This window comes from Triturus cristatus, chromosome 12, assembly GCF_964204655.1.
Source record: "Triturus cristatus chromosome 12, aTriCri1.1, whole genome shotgun sequence".
In the NCBI taxonomy this organism is placed as follows: Eukaryota; Metazoa; Chordata; class Amphibia; order Caudata; family Salamandridae; genus Triturus; species Triturus cristatus.
In genome coordinates, this window is record NC_140595.1 from 461,366,297 (window position 1) to 461,392,285 (window position 25,989).

The 25,989-nt window shown below is 43.0% G+C and overlaps 1 protein-coding gene across 1 annotated transcript in view; it reads right to left on the reverse strand.

Annotated features, from left to right (window-relative positions):
• Positions 1-25,989, reverse strand: part of ITFG1 (integrin alpha FG-GAP repeat containing 1) — a 1,870,060-nt gene that overhangs the window by 1,782,040 nt on the left and 62,031 nt on the right. Inside the window, exons 4-5 of the mRNA XM_085639265.1 lie at positions 4,663-4,720; positions 453-527 (exon numbers count right to left, since the gene is read on the reverse strand). Coding sequence (XP_085495391.1) covers positions 453-527; positions 4,663-4,720 — 133 coding nt within the window. The remainder of the gene's footprint in view (positions 1-452; positions 528-4,662; positions 4,721-25,989) is intronic.

Here is a 25,989-nt window from a genome sequence, read left to right on the forward strand (position 1 = left end):
GACTACTAAGTAGTATGTCTACCTGTCAACTTAGCGTTAGTAAAATATTTATGAGAGACCATGTTCCTGTGCACATATTTCTGACATGTAGATCAAAAGAAAAACTAACGACACACATTTTATGTGACTGCCAATTAAAACAATTACTCTTTTAATCAGCTCAAAAGGCCAAAAAAAAGCTAAATCTCAATGGCTGTAGCTCAACCCACTCAAATGACAGCCCTTCTTTTATTTCAAAGTCTCCCAACATTAGCTGCCTCTTCTTCTTGCTTTACAATTTGCGCTTTTAAAACTTATGATTCAGTTGTAGAGTTTGCATTATCAGTGTCTGTTGCAAGCGTGGTTATGTCCATCTTTGCCCATTTCTGTGTCTAAGTCAAAATATTTTGAGACTTAATCTTACAACTTTTGAAATGTAAATGATCTGGCCTAAAACAAGTAGATCTACTTACCCTCCAATCAGTATACATGGTTGTCTGCTTTCACTTGTAGTAAAAAATATATCTGGAATCAAATCACCATTGAAGCTGAAAGACAGATGCAGTACAGATTATTTAATATCATAGAAGTGTTCTTCGGTTTACATCTGAATTGGCAAAATACAAAAAAGAAGGCCAAGTATCAAACCTACCCAGTTCGCAGCCTTCCACACTTTCTATACAGGCCAGCAGCCCCTCTCCCAGTTACAACCATTAATGTGCCTTCTCTCCCTCCACATCAGCCACAGACAACCAGACTGCTGCCCTGTGCTACTGCAGCAGCTCACACTGACATATTAGCACCCCAATTTCTCAAGAGCCGTCTTGCTGAAGTCCTACAACTCAACCCTGCTAAACTGTTGAGAAAAAAAACACCCACAGACCTTCTCTGCCACCTCCCCATTCATAACAAAACAACTCTGCACCCTTGATGTAGGAGACTCAAAGGACCTGTACAGCGGGGGCAAGTGTAGGGGCTAGCGGCAAAAGTTATCTTTGGACCAGAAGGTTCTGCAAATTGTGATTTTGAGTTATTCGCTTCCCCACTTTCCCACCTGCTCCCTATACCCTTCCAGCTTACCCCAACCATGCAATTAATGGACGATGGCAATGGTTCAACAAGTACTCCACTCTTACAGAAGAAGTGTTGGCTGGTCTCAATGGACATAAAAGATAATGTTTTCAATGTTCCAATTTCACAGCATCCTAGAGAAGTAATGATAGTAGCAGTCCGTCACTTGCATCACCAAGGAATGTATGTGTATCCTTATCTGGACAACTGGATGCTCAAAGTGTCATCACTGGCACTACCCAAGGCAAACCTGTCTGCTACAATCGCCCTTCAGCATGGGCTTGGCTTCACTAAACAAAAAGCAGTCCTTTCTTGCTCCTACCCAGTGACTCCAATTTTATTGGGGCAATTTTGGATAATTATGGACAGTCCTTTCCCTTTGAGGAGAGATTGGACAACATTCATTGATTGTGTCAAGGGTTTTGTAGAACATTTGTTAGACAACAAAATAAGTCTTAGGACTTTGTGGCATCTTTCATTTCCTTTGTCATGTCCCACGCCTGTTTACAAATAAAACCACTACAATACTGTCAACAAAGGCAGTGCTACCAAGTGTAAGATTTAATCAGGCTTTACCCATCATTCGTCTGTTCCCGACGGTAGTGGGCACCTCTGCTGAATCTTCTGGCAGGCGTCAGGTGGTGGATGCTGGTTGTATCACTTTAGGGCTGGGGAGCTCACTTCGAGGATCTCCCATTCAAAGCTATTTGGAGCCCGATGTAGAGTTTGGTGGACACCATTTACTCCATAAAATACTTAAAATCCCTGAGGGAGTACTCGTCCCCCATTTAGAAATGTCTGCTGGGCAAGTGGACATCTCTTGCATTGGCAGAAACCACCTTTGCGGTGGTTACTGACAATGTATTGAAAGTTTGACAGACGGCTCTGTCAACATGACAGAGCCCTTCGGCAAACTTGCCAATTTTTTATATTTTAAAAAATAGAATCCCAAAGCAGGATTTTGTCGTTGAAAATAAAAAAAAATCAATGATCCCCTTAAATGGGAGATTTTGCCCACCGTATGAGGGTCATTCTTTAGTGTTCAGTGCCCACAAGTTTTTACCTGATGGTGACCGACAGTGAAACCTTGCCATTTGATCACATCTATAAATAGGGTAGGTAGGCAAATGTCAATATCTCTGATGGCCCTTTCTCTGTTGGTCCGTCAGAGGTGTATGTTGGCAGCAAAGACTGAGTAGTCTCTTCTCTCGACATACTGAAGATTTGCCCAACTCTGAATAAGGCAGGCGGATCTTCAGTTTGGCAGAGAGGGTACTCCGTCGCCTTTGCGATGGAGTACCCTCTCTGACAAACTAAATCGGGCTGTTTGCCTCTTCAACAGACAACTCAGCACATCAAGTTCATAGAGGTGAGACCAGTCAAACTAGCCAGAAATATATGCTTTTCTTTTATAGGGAAAACAGATTCTGCGTCTCATGGACAATACTGCGCAAACTACTCAGAGACAATGCAATTGACTATGGTTCTTTACCACAGACATAGAGTTTGGTCTGTAAGTAGCCATCTGTCATGATTGGAGAAGGCTAAAGTAAATCTTTCAGTGGGATATTCTCAACATATTACAAATGGAGCTCCTGCAGGTAATAAAAGATCATACATTACTGATCTCTGGGGTGTGCCCGATGTAGATCTTTTTGCAAAATATGGGAAGAGTAAATATCCTCTCTATTGCACATTCTAACTTTCTTGGAAGAATTCCATGAGAGACTATCAGGGCACTGGGGTTTTCATCTCAACTGCAGCATCACGCAGTACCTCTCCTCCACAAAGTCACACAAGACATTAAATCACACAAGGTCCATGTACTCATAATTAGCTCAGATTAGGCAAGGAGGCTTCGTATCTCAGCTTTCCTGAATTATGAAGTGGATCCCCATTGCCATGACAATGAATTACCAATTCATTTTCTCAAAATGAAGGGTAAGCTGATCTACCACAAGTATCACAAGTGGTTCACGTAAGGAGTGTGTGGGAGGAAGCAACCATTACAACAATATGTTAGTTACTTTCTGTAAGGCTTTTGTGATGGATGAAACTGCTTATGGGGATTTCTTGTTAACCTCTCACCTCCTCTTTTGAAGATTATACATTTATTGTTTGATGATTTTTCTTATGTTTTTTCACGCCTGACCTGTATGGGTGTGCAGAAAAAAGGCTCAACAGACATCACGATGCAATGCACCTTTCAAGAAGCCGCAGCATTACTTCAATTGGAACACCAAGGAGCCCCAGAGACTCTGCACTGCTGTTTTAAGTTTGCAGATTCAATATTTTTGAAAGGGGTTCAAGTAAGGACTCTGTAGAAACTATCTCATCAGAAAGTATGCTATCAAAGGTAAATTCTTTGTTGCAGATCAATTTTTCAAGTACTGCATTTTCACACCTATGGCATTACTTTCTTGCCCTTCTTGTTCCTGAGGTTTTAGAACCATTTCTACAGTTTTTTATTCTCTGTTCTCTCCTAAAGCATTGCTTCCTTCTTAGGCATACGAGGTGATAACCATTTCCCCTTCCTTATTACCCTGCCCACCTTTGTAGCTTAAACCCTAGTTAGAAAACTAAGCATGTATCAGCTAGTTAAACTATAAACTGCATTTTAGAGGCATTCACAATCCAGGTACCACAAAAGCAAATTATCCCAAAATTAGTATAGGATACATTGTGCGAGGATAGAATAGTGATTCAGTACAGCATGACTAATACAACATGAGATGTTACCTCTTGGTGCAAACTATGACACCTCATTCAGGATCTAACTTGCCAATACTCCGCCTGCTCCTTGGCTTCCCAAAGCCCACTTCTGATCCTTCCTACATCAACTGGCTACTCATTGTGCTGTTAGGGCAACCTAATAACTTCCTTTCTTAGATATGAAGCAATTAACCCGGAAAATAGCAAGGGGAAGAGAATATATATATATATATATCTTGCTTTGGATTCTCTTTCCGACGTTCAGAGTCACTCAAAGTCCTGACAATACTCAGAGCTTGAGGGTAGTATCCTTTAGTACATCTCATAGGCATTACATCAGAATTATTTACTATTCCCAATGCCATTCCTGCAATATTTGTGGAAAATTAGCCACCACCTATTCCTTTGATGGATGCTAATTCCATGTTTACCACTGGTAAAACAAGTTATTCAAAGTCGCCAAAATTTAACCAGTGTGTTTAACCAAATATATATCCTATGATTTTTCTACGAATTAATATGAAAAACTCTTCTCTGTGAACTCTTTGATGAATCCAAAGAGTGAGCTTCTCAGATATACCTTGAATATATTGCTAAAACAATTCCTTTTGGATGAAGGATCTTCACTGTGCATAGCAATGATATAGTTGTTCAATGCATACTTATTGTATTAGACACAGGGTATTAAAAATAAGGGAATATCGGTCTTTTGAAAGTACAGGTAAACAGATATTTCTATATCTTTTAAGGTCTTAGTGTCATCATGTGTTAAATTAATTTTTATACTCTACTATATTTCAAATCCAAACACACTGATGTAATGTAAAAGAGTTCATTCAATATCCAATACATCTTGCTTTCTAATTAAATGATTTTATTCAAGGTCTGATATACACTTACTCCATAATTAGTGGTTCATCGATTAATGTACTATTCACTTTAGTCTTATTGTTGGGATCTAAAAACAAAACAAACACACAAGGTTAAACATACATTAATAACATATATATATATATATATATTTATATATTAATGTTCTTTTTAATTCACACAGTGAAATGATAAATTGAAAGAATGCGGAGTAGTCAAGTATTAATACCATTGTAAGTTATTTAGGCGTATAGAAATAATGTTGTAGTAGTAAGTATGTGGGCATAGGAGGTCCATCCACACTCTTGTTTTTTTCAACCATTGCTCCACAAGAAGTGAAACACATTTTTACAGCCTTATCCCAATTCCACAGCAATGTTTCTTTATTCACAAATACCCTCACCGCTCAGTTGTGCATTAATAGGGTGCATGTTCTTTAATCCATCCTCAGTTATCAACTGTTTTTTAAACAGACCTACATCGGTTCATTCCCCAACTACAAGAGTCGACATCTGGAGTACTGGAATTGCCCCATTCACATGCTATTTGTCTATGAGATAACATTAAGCCTAAAGCATAGAAGGTCAATATGATTTTAGGCAAATGAAGTTCAGCATTCAGCCCCAACACAGCCATATGAAGGGTCAGTACAATTTACTTTCCGAAAACAGTCACCAATTCAATATGCGCTGCATCGCGAAATACAAGGATATTACTTTCCCTCCAAGAGTGTGTGGATTAAAGTCCATTCTCTGACATGCGACACAAGTGGGATTAATATCCAGACACTTAAACAATTTGAATCTATTACAATAGGATCCAGGATTTTAAGCTGCATGTGCCAAAGACTATAGTATCTACCTACCTTTTGGGGGTATAAGGTATCAGCCCAATCCACAAATTCAGACAGAACCAGGTGAACCACCATTTTCTCCCTCTAGCTCAGTAGGGTATGTGGCATACTACACTTAAGAATCCCATAAATCTTGGAGACCACTCTATCTATGAATTCTTCCATTAGTAACCTAGCTTAAATCAGTGAATGATCCTATATTTCACAGCAGTCAATCTTAGCTATATAAGGCATACCAGAGTTAAAGGTAATGGTAGTCCTCCGTACACCACAGATCAAAATATATGCGGGCTCGTCAAATACTTTTATCACATTTCTACTCATAACATCTCCCAGTTTCCAAATACCAAGAATATCTCTGGTTCAAAATCAATTTCACAAAGCGTAATGACACCCTCACAAAGGTGTTTAGTATGTGTTAGAGGTAGTTCCTGAGTATCCAATATGCATTACAAGAAAAACAAGTGTGTGCCACTGCCCAAAACCAGACCAACAATCTTAGTGGAAGCTTTATTCAAGGGGGAGGATATCACAATTTGTCATAACCACCAAGCAGCCTGACCAATATTAGCACCATAAAGGCAAGGACATACCCAACTCATATGCGACTCATGCATGGAGTGACACAGTTTGGGCAGTGAGGTTCCTGGGATTCTTGTTCCCATAAAACATTTCTTAACACTGCAATAATCTTTTTTATGCCTCAAGGAGCCCTCACAGGATTCTCCATAAGATATAAAAAACATGTGACAATGTGACATTGTTTTTAACAGAGGGGCACTATCCAAAAAGCAACAGAGCTAGCTTGATCCAGAGCAATACACCCTTTTTGAAAGTCTCTTGGAGTACAATTCAATATTCCCATTTACTTCTTTACGTGAATAAGAGAAACCTCTCTCATTCAAAGTGAGATGGCAAAAACCCAGTGGGCCAATGGACCAGTGCTTAACTGAAAAGAGAGTACATATGTTCCAAATATTATGAAACCCTATGTACTGGTCATACTTTAAAAAATATAGAGCAACTTAGCTTTCATGTACCAGAGATCTGCAATGTATAACAAGACATGGTTTGTATAGAGAGATATCTGTCCCTCTCTGCCTTTGCTTCAGGGAAAAAGCTCAATCAAGGGTGATACCTGCTCAAGCATTTCTAGGGTTCAATCACTAATTCCAAGAGAGTCAGGCACAGGGGAGGACCCTTGACATGTCCCACTTCCTTCAGAAAGAGCCATGCACAAACCCATTTCCCCCCACCCACTATGGTGGTTGTCATATAGAGGAGAGTTACTTGTGAGATACATTTTAGCACAAAAATAATTTTCCCCAGGTCTCCAAACCGAAGGAACCATCAGTAGAGTCAAATGGTTTCACAAAGTCAATAGGCCACATGACCAGGAGGCCAGCTATTGTATCTGGCTTATACAGGCAACCACAACAATTTAAGAAAAAGAAAACCTACACATGCACCTTCTCTGGCCTAGCACCGAGGATATGGAATGCCCTGCCCCAAACAATCAGAAAGAACCCCTCCTCCACCTCCTTCAAAAAAGAAGTCAAACTACTTCTAATGAATAAAACTCTCTACCGATCCCAGCCATGAGGCAAGTTGTTACCAACCTGAAGCTGCTCATCTCAAGATACATGATGATCTCTAAATGAGAATGACCAACACAATCCTGACTTTCAACGAGAACTTACAATCTACAAGATCGCATCTTAGATGCTCATTTATATGTGACTAACACTCAACTTTTCTTGTGATGTAACTTCTGTAACCCTCAGCGGGTCTAGTCCGCGCAATATAGAACTTTATAAATAAATAAATAACGCAAAAGTCACAGATTTAAGTATGTAGATCTATGAAGCATAAATAAGGATTTATCTGGAAGTATCAGTGATCTCATAGACAACAGCAATCTGTTAGCTAGCATCTTTGGCTAGAAGTTTAGTTGCTATACCATGAAGGTTTAGAAGGCTACAGGATTGACAGTTTTTGTTAGGTTTACCTACTCTGCAAATAAAGTAATGGTTGCCTGATTCACAAAGGGTTGAAAGCTTTCCCTATAGATTTTGCCATTTGAAATAATAGTAAGATCCTAGGACTATTCAAATTTTCTAAATGTTTAAACAACTTCACAAAAGTCCAATGTGGCTGGGGTTGTTAGCGGACTGCAACCGGCGTAAATCATATCAATGGTAAAGTTGGTTTCCAAGAACAGTTTGTCTGAAATGACCAGTTGAGAGATTCAAGTTTGTTTGCAAACTGACTGTCATCTATATAGATATTTCGTGAACACGCAAAATAATCCCTAACAGTTACAACCTCATGGCCTTCCACCAAGCCTCTCTTGCTACAGGCGTTCGCATGTCATCTCAGCCTTGCTGTTCATTTGTCACCTTATTCATGGTTTCACACACCCTCTCATACATCGTGTTTTACCAGCCTCAATCACTATTTCCTTATTTTGAGCCTTCGATTCCATTGGTTTGCAGACACAACTAAATCTGTTTTAGCAGTGAGTACTGCAGCCTATTAAATGCCTGGCTCCACTGCTAGCACTAACAAGCAACTTTGGGCATTGACATTGACTGTCCATGTCTAAGTGACTTAAACGTTTCCTATAGTGTATTCTGTTGTTCTACTGGTCCCCTCATTTTTGCATGGGGAGTAAGTGTACTAGCATAGAAGTGGTTTGAAGTGGTCATGCATGTAATATCTACGTAGCCCCTACATTCTTACATTGACTTCCCAAAGTCAGTTTCTTTTGTGAAAGAGCTGAGATCCCCATAGCCACGAACTTTACACTTTCCATCCATGCCAGAAGGGATGCGCACAGTGCCTATATAGGCACCACCTCATCACGCTGACCTCAGTTCTTGACTATTTTTCGGCTCCCGAAGCACAGACCCAAGCAAGAGGAGAAGTGACTTGTGTGCCAAAGTGTGGTCCTAAAGGATCTCCTATGTGAGAAGAAAGTTAGCACAAAGGGAAGAAAGGGAGAGTCGGTAAGAAATCTGAGGCTAGATAGATTCTCTACCAGATAAGGTGTTACAGAAGGTAAGTAAATTGTTCATCTGAAGGAGAATTCTAGACACAGATACCTTACCTTAGAATACATACCAAAGCAATCTCTCCCCGAAGGTGGGTCTGCAGACTGTTTTAAACTTAGAAGTCAATGAGGACTGAATGGGCATCTCGCCAATCCTGACTGTTGTGGAAGTAGTGTTTGGCAAACGTGTGGAGTGATGACCAAGTAGCTGCCTGGCAGATGTCCATGAATGGGACACTCCTCTAGCCAACACAGAGGTTGCAGCGTAGCTCTAATGGATTGAGCTCTTAAGCGCTCAGAAAGCGGTTTCTTGGCCACTGCGTAGCAGATCTTAGTACAAAGTATGATCCATTGAGAAATGGTTCTCTTCTGAATTGCATTCCCTTTCTTTGTCCCTGCAAATCCAACAAAGAGTTGATAGCCCACCTGGAATTCTTTAGATTGATCAATATTGAGCGAAAACACTCTTTTTGGGTCCAGGTGGTGGAGTCTCTCCTCTTCATTCGAAGGATGAAGGGGGGGATCAAAGTAGCAGGGTGATGTTTTGCCCCATGTGAAAAGGTGTGAGCACCTTTGGCAAAAAGAATGCCAGAGTTCTAAGAACCAGCTTGTCTGGGAGGAATGCATTGTACGGAGGATTAACGGAAAATGCCTGCACTTCACTAATCCACCTGGCAGAAGTTACCCCATAAGGGATCATTAGGAAAGTAGAGGGCAGCTGTGCATCAGCTCAAAAGGGGAACACATGAAGAAGGTGCAAACTAATTTTAAGTCCCATTGGGGCATAATGAAGGGTGTGGGAGGGAACATATGCTGCAAACCTTTAAGGAATCTAGTCACAACAGGTGATTTAAACAGGGAAGGTTTATCCGGCAGTCGTAGAAAGATGGAAATGGCAAACATATCATTTCACTGTGCCCAAAGCTAAGCCATGCTAGCCCAGGAACAGAACAAAGAGGAGAACTTCAGACAATGGTGACGACGGAGGGAAAACTGATTTTTAGGTGCACACCAGGCCACAAACGCCTCCCATTGACAGATATAAATAGTTGTGGTAGAAGAGCACCTGGCTGCCAGAATGACATCGCCTACTTCAGGAGGGAGATCAAACAGCCTCAACTGTCACAACTAAATCTCCATGCATGAATGCGCAGCCTAACTGGAGGACAGATGCTCAGGCAAAGGAGTTTGGGATACCATACTCTCCATGCCCAGTCCGAAGCCACTAAGAGGACTTGGGCTCAATAGTTCTTGATCTTCTTGATAAAAAATGCATCTCAGAGCCACAGCCACCTTGGTAACTCCAGAACGTAGCAATGCTGACATTGTACGTTCTTAGCGGTGGCGAATAGATCTAAACAAGGCCCTACGTGAACTCGGAAGTGACCTTGCACCTCCTCCAGATGAAGACACCATTTGTGATCCGCTAGGCAACGACGGCTGAGCTCGTCTGCTCTGCCGTTCAAATAGCCCATCAGATGTTGAACCACTAGGAATATGCTGTGACATTCCAACCATGTCCTGAAGTGCAGAGCCTCTTGATATAGGGTCCGCGACCCCACCCCATCCAGCTTATTGCAATACCACATGTCAGTGGTGTTGTCCTTGAATACCTAAACTAGCCTTCCCTTGACGGAAGGAAGTAAGGCTTTCAGTGCCAGTCACATCGCTCTCAGTTACAAAAGACTGATGTGGAGCTGAGATTCCACTGGAGGTCCGATGCCTATGATCTCTACCTCTTCAAGATGGCTGTCCCAACCCATAAGTGATGCATCTGTCACTACTCTGAGCACTGAGTGGGTAAGAGAGAGAGGTATGCGATTGACCCAATTGAGATCTGTGATCTACAAGTGCGGGATGTTTGCAGTTCCCTCACATATCAGCACCAGGTCGGAGAGATTTTTCTTATGCTGTGCCCACTGGGTCCTTAAGTCCCACTGCAAAGCCTGCATATGCCAATGAGCATATTTTACCAACAAGATGCATGAGGTGATGCGACCCAGCAGCCTCAGAGTTAGTATCTCTGATATCCATAGAGGCTGAAAAATAGGAATCATAGCCCGAATATCCTGGACTCGCTGTTCTGCAGGATAAGTCTGAAATTCCACTGTATCCAGAACAGCTCAAGTGAAATGGTGCATCTGAGAGGGTTTCAGGTGTGATATCAGCACATTGATAGTGAACCTCTGCCGTTGTCTTGAGGTGGGAGACGACTGCCTGGGGTGAGCCCGCATTCAACAGCGAATCGTCGAGGTAGGAGGAAGTCTGGAACCCTTGACCTCTGCAGATGTGCTGCAGCCCCTGCCATCACCTTGGTGAACGGTGGGGCACTGGTAACTCCGAAGGAGAGCACAACAAACTGATAATGCTCAAGGTGTCTGTGGGCAGGCAGGATGGGAATGTGGAAATAGGCATCCTACAAGTCCAACACTACCATCCAGTCTCCAGGGGGCAGAAAAGACATGAGACAGGGTGAGCATCTTTAATTTTTACTTTTTCAATAAGTAATTGAGAGGGCACAGATCTAATATAACCTTCTTGGCACCAGAAAGTAGCAGGACTAGCAACCACGACCTACTTCTGACACTGGCGCCATCTCAATTGCTCCACTGGCCAGAAGGGACAGTACTTCCTGTTGCAAGAGTGCAAGGTGGCCTTCTATCAGCTGATCTGGGGACAGAGGAAGTGGCAGCATGGTTTGTTGGAAGGGGATGGCATAACCCCGGAGGACTATCTATAGCACCCACTTGCTGTTGTGATCTCACGCCATCGGGGCAGATGGTGTTGGATTCTGCCACTAACTCAGTGTCAATGATGGATTAAGGGCATACTAAAGGGACTCTGACTGGGCAGCTGCTGGGGTGGGAGGGGCAGATTGGGAGGACCTCTGACTTTGAGCCCCAGGAGGCTTGTGGGATCTGTGTCTGTGGCCACAAAAGGACTGAGCCTGCTGGCCGTGGTGGCAAGGGGGAATGGACATGGCTGATAGCCCGTACCGTAAAAACATAAGGGGCATAAAGCAGAATGCGGCTGTCGTGGGGTCATAGAGGGCCTCACCAACCTGGCAATGGCCCTACTGTCCATAAATCTCTCCTAGGCTGAATCTGATTTAGACATCCCCTGAAAACCCAGCATTATTCAACCAGGCTTGATGCCAAAATGTCACCAAAGAAACAATAGCTCTGCTCAGTAAGTTGGTCGTGTCCAACCTGCATCAAGTTGTGAACTTTGCTGTATCTCGCCCTTCAGTAATACCTGGGGAGAGTATGGCCCAAGCCTCATCCAGGACCATGGGCAGCATTTGCACAACTGTATGCCATACAGTATGGGAATACCGGCCCAAAAACATGCGGCGTTCACAGACCGCAGAGCCAGCCCGGTGGAAGAGAACATTTTCTTCCTAAAGATATCCAGCCTCTTGGATTTCCTATCCGGTAGTGTGGTAGAAAACACGCCGAGACCCTTGCAGCCAAGTCCTCATACCAGTTGTCATCAGTCATGGACTCTGCAAAGGGGTCAGTAAAGGTATAGGGATCGTCAGATCCCCTCCATTCATGTTCCTCAGTGAGCCCGTCAGTGAAATAGGGCTCTGTCTCGAATTTAGGCCGTGTGGCCAGGTTGGTGCCAGAAGTGACGTTGTGCAATGCCAGTCCGGTTCTGTATCAGAGTCAGGAATCACTATGGGTTCAGCACCAGAGGAGGTTGCGAAGTTGCTGTCGGGCAGATCTGGATCCTCTAATGAATCCTAAGGGGTTGTCTGGTGCCAGGGGCTGACCCACCAGCAGAGCAAAGTCCCTCGAAAACCAGTAGGACCCGAAGGTGCTCCAGAGGTGTTTTACTGCTCAGAAATTAGACGAATGACCTCATAAAACTCTGAGTTGGGCAGGGGTCGCTCTGGCTCCAAGAAATTCAGCGAAGTGCAGAGCAGACCCTGTTTCTGCCGCTGGCTTCATAGGAAACACCTGCAAGCAATGTTAGGATTTGTGGTGTCGTTCCCTGGCGTTGTCCAAAGAAGTCAGAGTGCTTCGACTTCTTTAACTTTTTCTTAGGGGAATTACCTGAAGAAGTTCTGGTGTGCGAAGAGGATCAATGCGAGTGACTTTGGGAGCGGTCCCGAGACCTTCCACACGAATGAGGTCTGGAGCAGCGCGGAATAGCATGGCGAACATCCCAAAACTTCATGGCCTGCTTGCAAATGGCCTTGGGGTTCATAGTCTTGCACTTCGCACACTATGCAGAGTCGTGGTCCCTCTCCCAGCACCACAGACATAGCAAGTGGGGGTCAATCACTATCATCTGTCGATGAGAGGCTACACAATGTTTGAACCCAGTGTGATTCTTCAGGACATCTCTGAAACAATAGAAAAAGGCAAACTAGTAATCGACAAAAGTGTCGAAAGAAGTCAGTCAAAAAGTGACTGAGGCAAGCTCCAATCAGATTCATACTGATGGCCCGGAAAAACAGGAACTGAGGTCAGTGCACTAGGGTGGGCTTTTATAGGCACTGTGCACTCCCTTCCGGAGAGGACAACACTAACTACGCCACGTGGAGCAAACCCACACTACCTACCGGCGCACAAGAGGATTTCTTTAAAACATTTCAGATCCAGTCTGATGCCTTGATAATATTCTAAGGTAAGTAATCTGCGGCTAGAAGTCTCCATCAGATTAGTGTCCACTACTGCTGTCCATACCCTTGTTGCAATGCCCCATCTCCCCATTCACATCACTTTCTGCTTTTTCCACACGCTCAATAACTACAACCATAATCTCCTCTCTTCCGTTCCCCTTCCCACCCCACAGTGTAGCACAAAAGGCCTAAAGCTACCCATCCTTCAAATGCCTTGTCACCTAATGTAAATCATTCCTGTAATAAAAACAATCACTTTCAAGAGAACAGGATACGCAGGACATGCCTTAAAGCAGATAGGTGTTTTCTGCAAAACAATACGACGCATGATCACCGTTATTTAAATGTAAATTAAGTGTCAAATAAATGTTTCATGGAGTTTTAATTTACAGACCACCCGGTCCTAAGGCACAGTTCTTAAAAGCACTAAATACTCTTGTGGGAGTCCAGCATACCCTACCCGAATTTTACAGTTTTTGGTGATTTTAATTTTTATTTAGAAGAGGATTAAAATACAGAGCAAGCATTTTATTGGAAACATTTAGTTGTTTAAATATGAATCAGTTGGTGAAGTCCGCTGCACACAAAGGCAGGCCACATTCTGGATGGCATTTTCTCAAACTATTCTGTCTTGCAGGTGGAAACGGTACTCCTGTTATTCTGGTTAGATCACAGTGCAGTCCATTTTAGTCTAAATGTATGAGTACCTAAGCTCCTAGTAAATCCTGATGGGATGGTAACAAAACATATTGGGCCTGGAACAAGCTGAATCATGAAGATCTGAAAGAGCACCTTAAAGTCTCAGCGCTGAGGCTCCCAGAAAACTCTAACGAAGCAGCGGTAATGTACAAGTGTCTATGCGACGCAGTCTCCAATTTGATTCCAGAGAAAAATGTGAAAACATTTAGAAACAGTCCATCTGCACCATGGTTCTCCCATAAATTAAGAGAAACGAAGCAGAAATGTCTTAGACAAGAGGAAATATGGAGATACAGCTACAAGGACGATGAAAAAGTTAAGTACAAAAGGCTTATTCAGGAGTACAAAAACAGTATTGAGGAAAAAACGAAATATTACACAGAGAAAATTAACAATGCAAATTCACCAAGAGAACATGTTTATACTGTCCAGACAACCGTGTGTTCCAAACTCTTGACTGTCTCTTCCCCGATCCAGTTCTTTTGTGATAAACTCACAACATACTTTAAGGATAAAAGATAAAGCAGTATATAGCGAATTTGATTCCTTTAGATCTTCCAATGATCCAAGGGTCGAACTTTCCCCTCCAGAATCTAGGAACGTTGAGCTTTCCAATTATCCTCTGCTCACAAACAATCAAGTAACTGAGTTTTAATTACGCATACAAAATCAGGGGCCCCGTCAGACCCCGTTCCACCCAAGGAAATGCATAAAATGGTCCATAAAATAGCCCCAATACTTAGGGTGCTATTAAATAACATGATTTGGGAGGGTTGCTTTTCTATGGAGTGGAATTAGATCTGACCTAACCACTTCTGAAAAAACCATGTCCTGACTCTATGATGGAAAGCAATTACCGACCTATATCTCCATTACCTTTTTCTACTAAGGTCATCGAGAGGCAATAGAATTCTGTCAGAATATCTAGGGAACAATCATTTTCTGAATGAGTCCCAGTTCGGCATTAGATCCGGCCGCAGCTCTGAGACTGCCTTAGTTGCAGTCTCAGAAGAGATCAGACTCCCTATAGACAATGATGGGAGGGCTGCGGTGGTCCTTCTGGACCTTTCAGCAGCCTTCGATACTGTGAGCCATACATATATTTTGGAGCGCTTAGCAGTGATTGGTATTACAGATCTGCTCATAACCTTCTGCCTTAATTTTAAGGAGACCGTGAGCAGAGGGTGACCCTTGGGGAGTTTAATTCAAGATCTTTCCTACTCTGCCTAGTGGAGTTCCCAATGAGTCATTCCTCAGCTTTACGCCATTTAATATCTATGTGCTCCTTTAGTCAAACTCAAACATTATTTTGGCTTTGCCACTACAGCATACACTGACGTTACCCAGATTGTGCTGTCAATCTCTAGTAATGTTGAAGAAATTGCAGATTGGTTTAATAGCAGTATGCAGGGCACTGCAAACTGGATAAGAAGCAACTGTTTAAAATGAAACACTAACAAAACAGAGGTTCTCCTATTTGGGAAAGAAGTTACATTTTGGGACACATTTTGGTGGCCTCAGTCTCTCTCTCCGGCCAGTTTCAAAAGTAAGAAATCTAGGGCTCATATTTGATGCTGTGCTGTCATTCGTGGAACAAGTCAACAAATTAGCTTCTCCATGTTTATTATAAAAAGGCTAAGGAAGATGTCACCCTTCATTCCACCTGATCTGAAAAAGTCAGTGGTCATTTCCCATGTCTAATCTAGACTTGATTATTGTAACGCCCTCTACTTGGGCATTAAAAGAAAGATCATTAAACAAGCTCCAGATGCTGCAGACCTCAGCCTGCCGGTTGCTCAAGAAGGTGTCAAGTTTAAGTCAGTTACCACTGTATTGGCGGCGGTTCACTGGCTCCATGTCAGGAAAACGATCGCCTTTAAGGCATTAAGCCTGGCACATAAAGCACTGCTTGGATTTGGGCCACAGTACTTTAGAACTAAATTCCGGTGGTATTCCCCAAAAAGAATACTGTGAACAGCCACCTCTAGATCGATTACTGTTTCCAGAATCAAGAAAGTGGCATAGGGGCGGTCGCAATTTTGTACATTCCACCTGCATTTTGTGGAATGCCTTACCCTTCCTTGTTAAATGTCAGATCATTTTTTCCGTTTTTACAGCTATTCTAACTTCTGTGTTTTAGTTAGTCTGTTCCCATGTTGCAGGACATAGTATTAAGCTAGCACTAAGACGTTTGGGAGCAAGTGCGCGCTTTAGAATTTTTTTTAATCAAACCTGGTGATTTCAGCAGGTAATGTTGTAGTGTACAGAAATACGTAAGCATTTTACTACTCAACTGATTATCAAGTGATTCCACAAGGAGTCATTTAACACTGCACACGTCAGCGTCAAAGCGCCTTCACTGACTATGCATGCCTCCATGTTTTTCAAGATCCATGTTCCACACCCTTCGATCCAGTTCATTTCATACAACAAGATTAATGTTTCACCCTCTCTTGTCCCCAATGTAGCAGCTACTGGGTTATCAAAAGGCCTGCAATGATTGGTGTCTGCACTGCCCCACTGTGTCTTAATGGAGCAACCTTGATCAGCATTCTCAAGACTTTCAACAAGTGCCAGACATTTTGAGGCCTTAGAAGTTGCCAAGACTTCACGGGCCTGATTATGTAAAGGGTACACTTTCACTGTTTGCGCTGGGTGCACCTTAAAACAGGTGCACCAGCAAACATGGAAAGTGCACACTATTACATTGAATAAGCTGCTTTGAAGCGCTCCATGTTTTCACAGTTCAGGTGCCATCCAATTAAAGCTCCCCCTGCAGGCAGATGCAGTGAGTGACTGCACCCACTTGCAAGGGGATGTCTGGGAGGGTACATGGGACCCACTTTCCCCCCTCCAGAGGGCTGCAATCAAGGGGAGCACTGATAGTGCACCAACTTTTATGTGGCACACTGTCAGTGCACTTCCTGAGAGCTTCTTTGCCTCAGCACCCACGTCTGTAATACAGCACGGGCACAGAGGCAAAGGGATTCCCTCCTGTGCATGGGACCACGCTCCCATGCAAATGAGAGAAAGCCCTTTCGAGAAAGCGCTAACGCTGTATGTGCCCCAGCAATTTCAGTATTATAGAAAGGAATGCACAAGCGTCTGCGGCCCCTTCTATAATACTAAAGTGCCACGGGGCGCACAAAGTGGGCACAAACGCCCGTTGGGCACCTGGGGAACTTCTATAACATGGCCCCACATCTGCAAATACCCTACGTTTAACAGGGAGGGAAACATGCATTTTAGTGCAAAGTGCCTCTTGTTTTCTTGGCACCATTATATCTCTTTCCTTTGCTTCCAGATGGCTTGTGTGAAATAGGGGCATAATATAACCTGGTGCTTATGCAGAACTGGGTCCTCAGCTCTCACTGCCTACCATACTGTGCTCCCTAACCATTCAATAAGTCTTAAATATTCTTTAGTAGAAATACAGTGGTCTACAGTATCATCCTAAGTACTTCGTATACTTTTGTATCCACAGAGGGCTGGAATTGTTTTGCCCTTTAAGTTCTACAGACTTCGAAAGGTCCCCGTATATGAAACCAGATCCCATTAGTCACAATTAAAACCTATTCAAACAAATCCAGCTGTTTGTGATGCGTACACAAGCAAATATCATGTTGCTGCAAGGAAAGTTCACCATGGTTTTGTTAATATACGGGAATAGCAACGGCATCTCATTATAAATGTTAACAATTCTATCAGAATATACCAAGAGGTAATTCTTTGGTGACCATAATAACATGCATACATTACGAGTTCACAATTGTAAACCAATGTTTAGATTACATAAGAATACTTTTGAAAAACAGACTGCAATACTCCAGTATAATAAAAGTACAAGAATAGTTTTAGAGTGAGAAAAACAGCCTGGGACTCTTACCAGTTCCACACTGCTGTTAAATTTCTAAAGGCTGAGCTCTTTCACATTTAAACAGGTTTTATTTGTTTTAACACACCGAAATATGTAGCACTAAACATGACTAATCCCAAGAGCAAACGACACTGATCATCACAGAGCAATGTTAAATATCTGATCATTCCTGGAATGTCATGGTGTTTTCCCCATCCATCTTGGTCACCCTTTCTTCCGCCCCACATCTACTCATCACTCTAACAAAGGTACAATAATTGATCAAAAAGGCTGATTCTCAGGTGTATACAATAGGTCATCGATGAGGGTTCCCATTTCCAAGGCCTTTGTAGAGTCAAACTGCTGAGCAGTATCCAAGATATCTTTTAGGTAGCCCATCTACACAAATAAATAAAAAAGTAAAATCGGTATAGAGACGCTGTTAACTATCTCTGGATCGATTGCTCATTTCGAGTATACACAGGCCAGGTCTATGAATGAGTTATTTTGTTAACCCCTTTTCTTTCCAAGGATCAAATTCATACAACAGCTAATTTTGTGCTTATGCTATACCTTGCACGAATTTCTCCTATCTTCACTAGAAGCATATGCCAGAATATCGGTGCCAATGCACAGTCAAAGAACATGTGTATGTAGTTGAAACTGCTTGGTAGGTGGTTCTATAAGGTGTTGGTGCTCCTGGGCAATACGCAGGTAAGTATACTCTAGTACTGAGTGAGGATTGAGATGCATAAGGGTAGGGAGAGCCACCCTCCTCCCCAACGTGTGGATATCCACTGGTAAAACAGAACACCAGTCCCCTGCACACGCTAACAGTATATAAATTATATCAATAACAGTGTGACAAAAGCATGAGTCTTTGCTGGAACATGCGCTTCAGTTTATTCACAACATGTGTATGTAGACCACTAATGTATGAACTGCAAACCACTGGTTTTACAACATCTTTTATAGAATCACCGGTGTGAATCAGATCTTATGAAAGTTTTTCATCTGCATCACTTTAAATCGTGTTTTTCTTAAGCACCGTTTAATATTCCTATGCTCCATTCCTAATCTAGCATTTCTGCACTTGGGCCTTGTCTCCAAGTCTAGGTATGTCCCCACTTATCGTAGACAGCAGAAACCAGTATAAAAGTTCATATTTGCAAACAGTTGCTGCCTACCTCGGATAACCTCCCATATGGCAGGAACTGCCCAATTGGGATATATTATTCTCTGTACCTCTGCATTCGTGTAGATTGCTCATGTTTTACCCCAAAAAATAATTGTCAAAATAAAAAAATTATGAAAATAAGCAGGAACAAATAGCAATTGGTAACAACGTTGTTGACCCGATTGACAATTTACAAAAGTAACCTACTGTTACGTCGGTCAGACCCTTCAGGTCCAGGGATAAATAGTGTCTGCAAGTTGCCCAAAGGCATACATAACCAGAGCCACTATCTGAGCTTCAGCTTGTATTGATTTCTCATTGTGTAGCGACCATTCAGCAATTATTATGGTAAAATCTAATGAATGAAAAATGGGTGTATAGGAAACCTATGTATTTTTGAAATGTGCACAAAATACAGTTAAGCAAAAGTGGGTACATGTACACCTCTAAATTTGGGGTTACAAATACGGTAATATTATTGTGACGCATTTTGTAAAATGCGTTCTTTAGTTCACACTGGCTTACATTTGGAAGCCAAAAATGGAGAGAAATCCAACTGGTAGTAAAGGGTTTACTATGCTGTGCTCCCACACTTCTGATAAAAAAACCTAACAGTAACTTTCTATATGGGTGGGCCTAGAGCTCACGACAGGAAAGGCACCAAGATTCATTGTGAAGACATGAAATTTCTGGCATGAAAAAAAGATACTTTTCAGCGATGTGGGTAGCTGCAGAATTTGGGCCGGGCTCAGCTCCAACGACAGAAAACCCACCACACCCAGACATTTATGACACCCTGAGGAGTCCAGGGTTGTGTGACCTGAGTGAACCCCAGTATGTTTTTTCACCCAGAGTGCCCTGCAGACCTCAAAGTTTGGATGAAATCATACCAAACCTGAGTAGTGCAGCCACTCAGTGTAGCAAATAAGAGGAAATTTAGATGTATCCCCACTCTGCCAGTCCATATGTCAAAACTATGCCCAATAGAATTCAGATATCCTCTCTTACTGTTGAAATGGGAATGCTATCTATATATCTGGTGTCTAGCTGGCTTTTTTGCCACCACTGTGACAGCAAAACTCTGATAAAAATAAAAATAAAAAACCTACGCACTGTAGGGCAGAAATACTGCTGTATCAGTTATGGGGTGGGGGCACAATCTGATGCTTAGGGACGTTTTTCCCTCGTTTCTAGTGAGCTTTCAATTCCCCAGGGGGGCATATAAGGGGCAAAATCCCCCCATTCTGCCCACAGGGGCAGACAGACTATTGGGCCAGTTCTGGGGTGAGACACAGACAGATGCCTGAGTGGGTCGCCCCATACTTTTTTCTGCACTTTTTCCCCTGGTGTCTATGGGGACAATTGGGGGTAGAAAAATCCCTATTCGTCCCCCTGGGAAGAGCTGGAGAACTGGGTATGCACATGGTGGGAGGAGGGCAAACTCTTGTCCAGCGGGGTTGCACCCCCCAAAACAGTTTGAGGAGAACAGAAAGACTCTTGTGCCTGTTCACAGGCACAGTTCCAAGTGGCAACACCCCCAAAACAGTAAATATACCATTCCCTGGTGATCTAGAGGGATTCCTGTTCCACCCTTCCCCAAGTCCAGATTGGAGGGAACAACCCATATCAGCCTGTCAGGGGGCACAGAAAGACATCTGTGCTCGTGGGCGGTGGGTAGCACAGGCCCAGGGGAGCTGATCTTAATGCTGTGATTTATCCCTGGATTTGAGTAAAGTTAATCCCTGCTCAGTGATAGTGCACCTAGTTCTATCCCCGAGCAGGGATCCATTAGGGAGAGACAGTAACTCTCTTCAGTGTTGAACGGCGCGCGGGCTGACTTCTGTCCCTGGCCACCGATCAAAAGTGAATGCAGACCATGCCATTAGTGCAGGCTGCTTTCACTTTTGTTTAATGAGGACCTAAGCCGCTATTCGCGATGGCATTACAGCAAAAGAAACAAAAAAGAAATCAAACTTGGTACGCAAGGTGTGCTTGTCCCTTGTGTCCCAACTTAGATTTTGAAAAGAAAACATGGATCTGATTTTTAAAATAGAAGCATTTTCTATTTCAGAGCTGAGTACTACTCATTCACATCCTCAGCACTGCAGAGGTATTGCTAAAGAGGCCAACGGGTCGTCCGCAGCATTGGAGAGACTACGTTTCATCCGTACTGAAGTTTAAATATGTCCTCAAGCCAAGAATTGATCGATCAATCAGTATTAAAAGTAAATGTGGTGTGCGCCTCTCCTGCAGACTGTAAGGCATCTCTCACTTGCCCGAGGTTAGAATAAGTGGCAAAATTAATACCATAATAAGATAACATTATGGTAGAACAAGCTGAAAGAGCTAAGGGGCAAGAGGGTGAAATTGGAAATCTCAGAATCATTGGAGCTTTGCCTAGTTGTAGCAGAGTCTAAAAAAAAATCTCCTCCAATAGAATAACATCTATAACCAATGTAGATGTAGGACCCGTGTTACACCACTGGTGTTCTTTTTTAGCATAATTAGGTACTTAGTGGTAGCTAGATTGTTTTCCATTTTGATGAACTAGACATTTGATGTTTGTCATACACTATAATGAAAATAATGTCTGTGGGGAGACAGTTAGCTTTCAATTTAATAGTCAATTGAGCCAAATCATGGTAAGCTTCCATAGCAATCAGACTTTCAACAAGCATTGGCAAAGCCAATAGGTCTCGCCTTTTGGCTTTGACAATGCTTTTCGCTGACTCAGTTTAGCATTTATACATAAACAGTGGCGTGCCGCAGGATGGGGGGTACCTCAAGGGCCACCACAAGTGAAGGGGAGAGAGTGAGAGCAGTCACCTGTGGACAACCCACTTGCGACTGACCCTTTGTGGGCTATAATCGACAACACAGCGGGGAGACCCGCAGAAAAAGTACAACAGAAAGTACGTGAGAGAGGGGCGGGAAGAAAGACAACATGGACAACAGGAGGGGGCGGGAACTAAGGGAATGTGGATAAAAAGGAGGGGGACGGGAGCATGGTGAACACGGAAAACAGAAGGGGGCGGGAACAAAGGGAATGCAGACACCGGGAGGAGGGCGGGAGCTTGTTGAACATGGACAATGGGAGGGGGGCAGGAGCAAAAGGGAATGTGGACAACCGCACAGAGGGCGGGAGCATGTTAAACATCGACAATGGGAAGGGGGTGGGAACAAAGGGAATGCAAACAATGAGAGGGGGTGGGAGCATGATGAGCATGGACAAGGGGAGGGGGGAGGGAGCAAAGTAAAACACAACAGGAAATTGAAAAAACAAGCTGAGGCAAAAGAACAAGTAGTAGGGGTACCAAAAGATATGGCCCGTATCGAAAGGATCCATGCAACAGGGGCAAACACCAGGGCGGAAACAAAACAGTCACAAAGCAGAACAAATGTAGTCTATCCATGAACCAAAACTTTAGAAAGGCGGACTAAGTAACCAATCATAAGCGGTGGGGCGTGTGGTGTGTGTCTTCTAACTTCCCAGAGACATTACAGCATGCCTTGCAGAGCAGCGCATGCGTGCTGCCTCTAGGCTCGACCTAAAAAGCGCTTTCTAAGTATGATGATGTCCTTAAAGTTATGGTTCCAAAAGCACCTGAAAGTGTTGTAAATCAAAGATGTCCTCTTTTATAAATGAGCAGAAGTGATTCAAAATTTGTCCTTGGCCTTTTCCTTTCAGATCTGCTGTAGTCATACTAGCTTTTTATCTAACCTGGTAAAACAAAGGTAGAGACTTTTTTAGAAGCCCATTGTATCTTTAGGTTTACATCCAAAAACAGCTTCTTTCACCCTAAAAACCTTAAGATAAAAATCTTTCATGCAGAGATGGAAGGATACCACCCACAGACCTAAATAGAAATGTACTCATTTAGCCCAGCAGCCTGGGCCTTAAATAAGTGCCCTTAGCTGCAACTGTAAACTGAAGGCATCACATATACCCAATAACTTGGTTTAAGGTATAGTCATCACTGACGTCAGAGTCTCCTTGGTCATTTAAACCAATAAAAACGAATTACTACAAGGGATCTGTAGTAAGAAAACCTGTGTAGTTAAGCAACTCCGTCATTCATGAAGAACTTCTCCCAAGTGTACGGTTTTACTTTTCTGCTCAACATAATCTTCCTAAATCATGCTCTCAATATTTGTCTAGTGTTGATACCCTTTAACTGCCTCCTTTTTGTTTCCTCAGATCCTCTGGCACAAGCAGTTGACAAAAACAGAATTGGCGTCTTATCAGACAATTTCCATCTTGTCAAGTATAATGAGTGATTTAGAAGTCTCTTTCCATTTACTCACTTGTTCACTAGATGATGAACTCTTCATCTGACTTAGGGAAATAGTAGGTGACACTAATATTTATGCAAGGCTCCATATCGAACCGTATGAGTCTCGTCTTCAGTTCACAACTCAATTTCTGTTTTTATTAAAAGTACTTTTATTTCCAACTTTTTTAAGTACCAAGATGTTAGAACTATGAATACGTGTTGTTGTTGGTTGAAGGTAGTGGGACCTGGCATTCACTTTTGTGGTCTTATTCTTTTTCATCAGACCGAAAGGAAGAAAGAGCATGTCAGAAAAGGAAAAGAGAAAGACTACGGGAAAGATAGTTAAATATTTCACTGAACTCTTGCCAAGATGCCACAAGATTTTGCAAGATCAAAATATAGGAAGACTTTGCAAGATGACCAAGCTTGCACAAATTTTGGGCAACTTTTTGCCAACAAAATGAGAAAAGGCCATGCCCACCACTTTTTCACAGCTCTAAAGGGTGTTCCTTTCATGGAGGCAAAAGTGCTAAAAGAAAGATTGGTACCTGAAAGGCTAGCGTTGAGCAGCGCAAAGTGACGGGGAGAGGTCTTGAGCCACTTGCAGTCTGACGCAGTGCTAGACCATCAGATGAGCAGCGACAGTGGGAGTAAAACGGCAATCCATGACAGAGAACCCAGACTCCTTTAAATTTTAATTCTAACTCTGGAACACTTTTAGAGGCGAATTTGTGTGACATAAACAAAGGTCTGTCGATAAGCCAACATTTCTACTATTGTTATTACTGCAGAGGAATGTATCTTCTTTGTGCTGGGTTTGAGTTTGAAGTTTTGGTTTAAATCAGGAGCTTCCCTAGTTTAGACGCATACTTCTAATCTGAACTGTTAAAAAATAGGATGACAAGTAAATAGTTTAGAATCGAATTTAAAATATTTTTGGGTGGTAAATTCCACTTGAAAACTTTCTTGGAACAGGTTTGATTGTGTGGCAGCTCCCGAATTATCAGCCGACCCCATTAAATCTGATGAATTTATGCTAGTGTTAGGGAGGGGCAACTTTGCTGTGTAATGTCCCAGGCATTTTTGCAGGTAAACAATCGGACCCTAGCCACAATGACCAACAAAATAATGCCCTGAAAATCAGTATCTGCAGACATTAGTGAACCTTCGCACAAACCACTAATATTGCTTTTGGTTTTCAGGATGGCGACCAATTGGTATTCTCAAAAGTTTACCAACGACATGTGTGTGGGTGGTGCTTCTCAAATATAGTGCCATGTGTGTGCCAACGACATGTGTGTGGGTGGTGCTTCCCACCTATAGTGCCATGAGTGTGCCAACGACACGTGTGTGGGTGGTGCTTCTCACCTATAGTGCCCTGAATGTGCCAACGACACGTGTGGGGGTGGTGCTTTTCACCTATAGTGCCATGAGTGTGCCAACAACAAGTGTGGGGGTGGCGCTTCTCACCTATAGTCCCATGAGTTTACTAATGACACATGTGTGAGTGGTGCTTCTCACCTATGGTGCCATGAATGTGCAAACGACACGTGTGTGGAAGGTGCTTCTCACCTATGATGCCATGAGTGTGCCAACGACACGTGTGTGGCTAGTGCTTCTCACCTGTGGTGCCATGAGTGTGCCAACGACACATGTGAGGGTGGTGCTTCTCACCTATAGTGCCACGAGTTTACTAACTACACATGTGTGGGTGGTGCTTCTCACCTATAGTGCCATGAATTCACCAACGACACCTGTGTGGGTGGTGCATCTCACCTATAGTGCCATGAGTTTGCCAATGACGTGTGTGGGTGGTACTTCTCACTTATAGGGCCATGAATGTGCGAACGACAAGTGTGGTGGAGGTGCTTCTCACCTATAGTCCCCTGAGTTTACTAATGACTTGTGTGTGAGTGGTGCTTCTCACCTATGGTGTCATGAGTGTGTCAGCGACACGTGTGTGGGTGGGGCTTCTCACCTATGGTGCCATGAGCGTGCCAATGACACGTGTGTGGCTAGTGCTTCTCACCTATGGTGCCATAAGTGTGCCAACAACATGTGTGGGGGTGGTGCTTCTCACCTATAGTGCCATGAGTGTGCGAACGACAAGTGTGGGGGCGGTGCTTCTCACCTATAGTCCCATGAGTTTACTAATGACATGTGTGTGGGTGGTGCTTCTCACCTATGGTGCCATGAGTGTGCCAACGACATGTGTGAGGGTGGTACTTCTCATCTATAGTGCCACGAGTTTACTAACGACACCTGTGTGGGTGGTGCATCTCACCTATAGTGCCATGAGTTTGCCAATGACGTATGTGGGTGGTGCTTTTCACCTATAATGCCATGAGTGTGCCAACAATATGTGTGTGGGTGATGCTTCTCACCTATAGTGCCATGAGTTTGCCAATGACGTATGTGGGTGGTGCTTTTCACCTATGGTGCCATGAGTGTGCCAACGACACGTATGTGGTTGTTGCTTTTCACCTATTGTGCCATAAGTCCGCCAATGACACGTTTGTGAGTGGTACTTCTCACCTATAGCGCCGTGAGTTTTTAGCTCCCTTTAGATTGTGGTCAGGTGTCTTAGGCTGCCATCCGTACGAGAAGCCTTCTGAACACTCACTTTCTTTTGCCTTTTTCCTTAAATACGTCCATTCTAATGCTTCTGCTTTTATGATGTCGTTAAACTTTATGCTTCATCTATAGTTTTATTGACGGTAATTTGGTGGCCCATAAATACAAATGTTAGTCTACTATAAAAAGGGAGCGAGTGGCATAGAGAATCTCATCAGAAACACGGCGCATAATTGTTACAA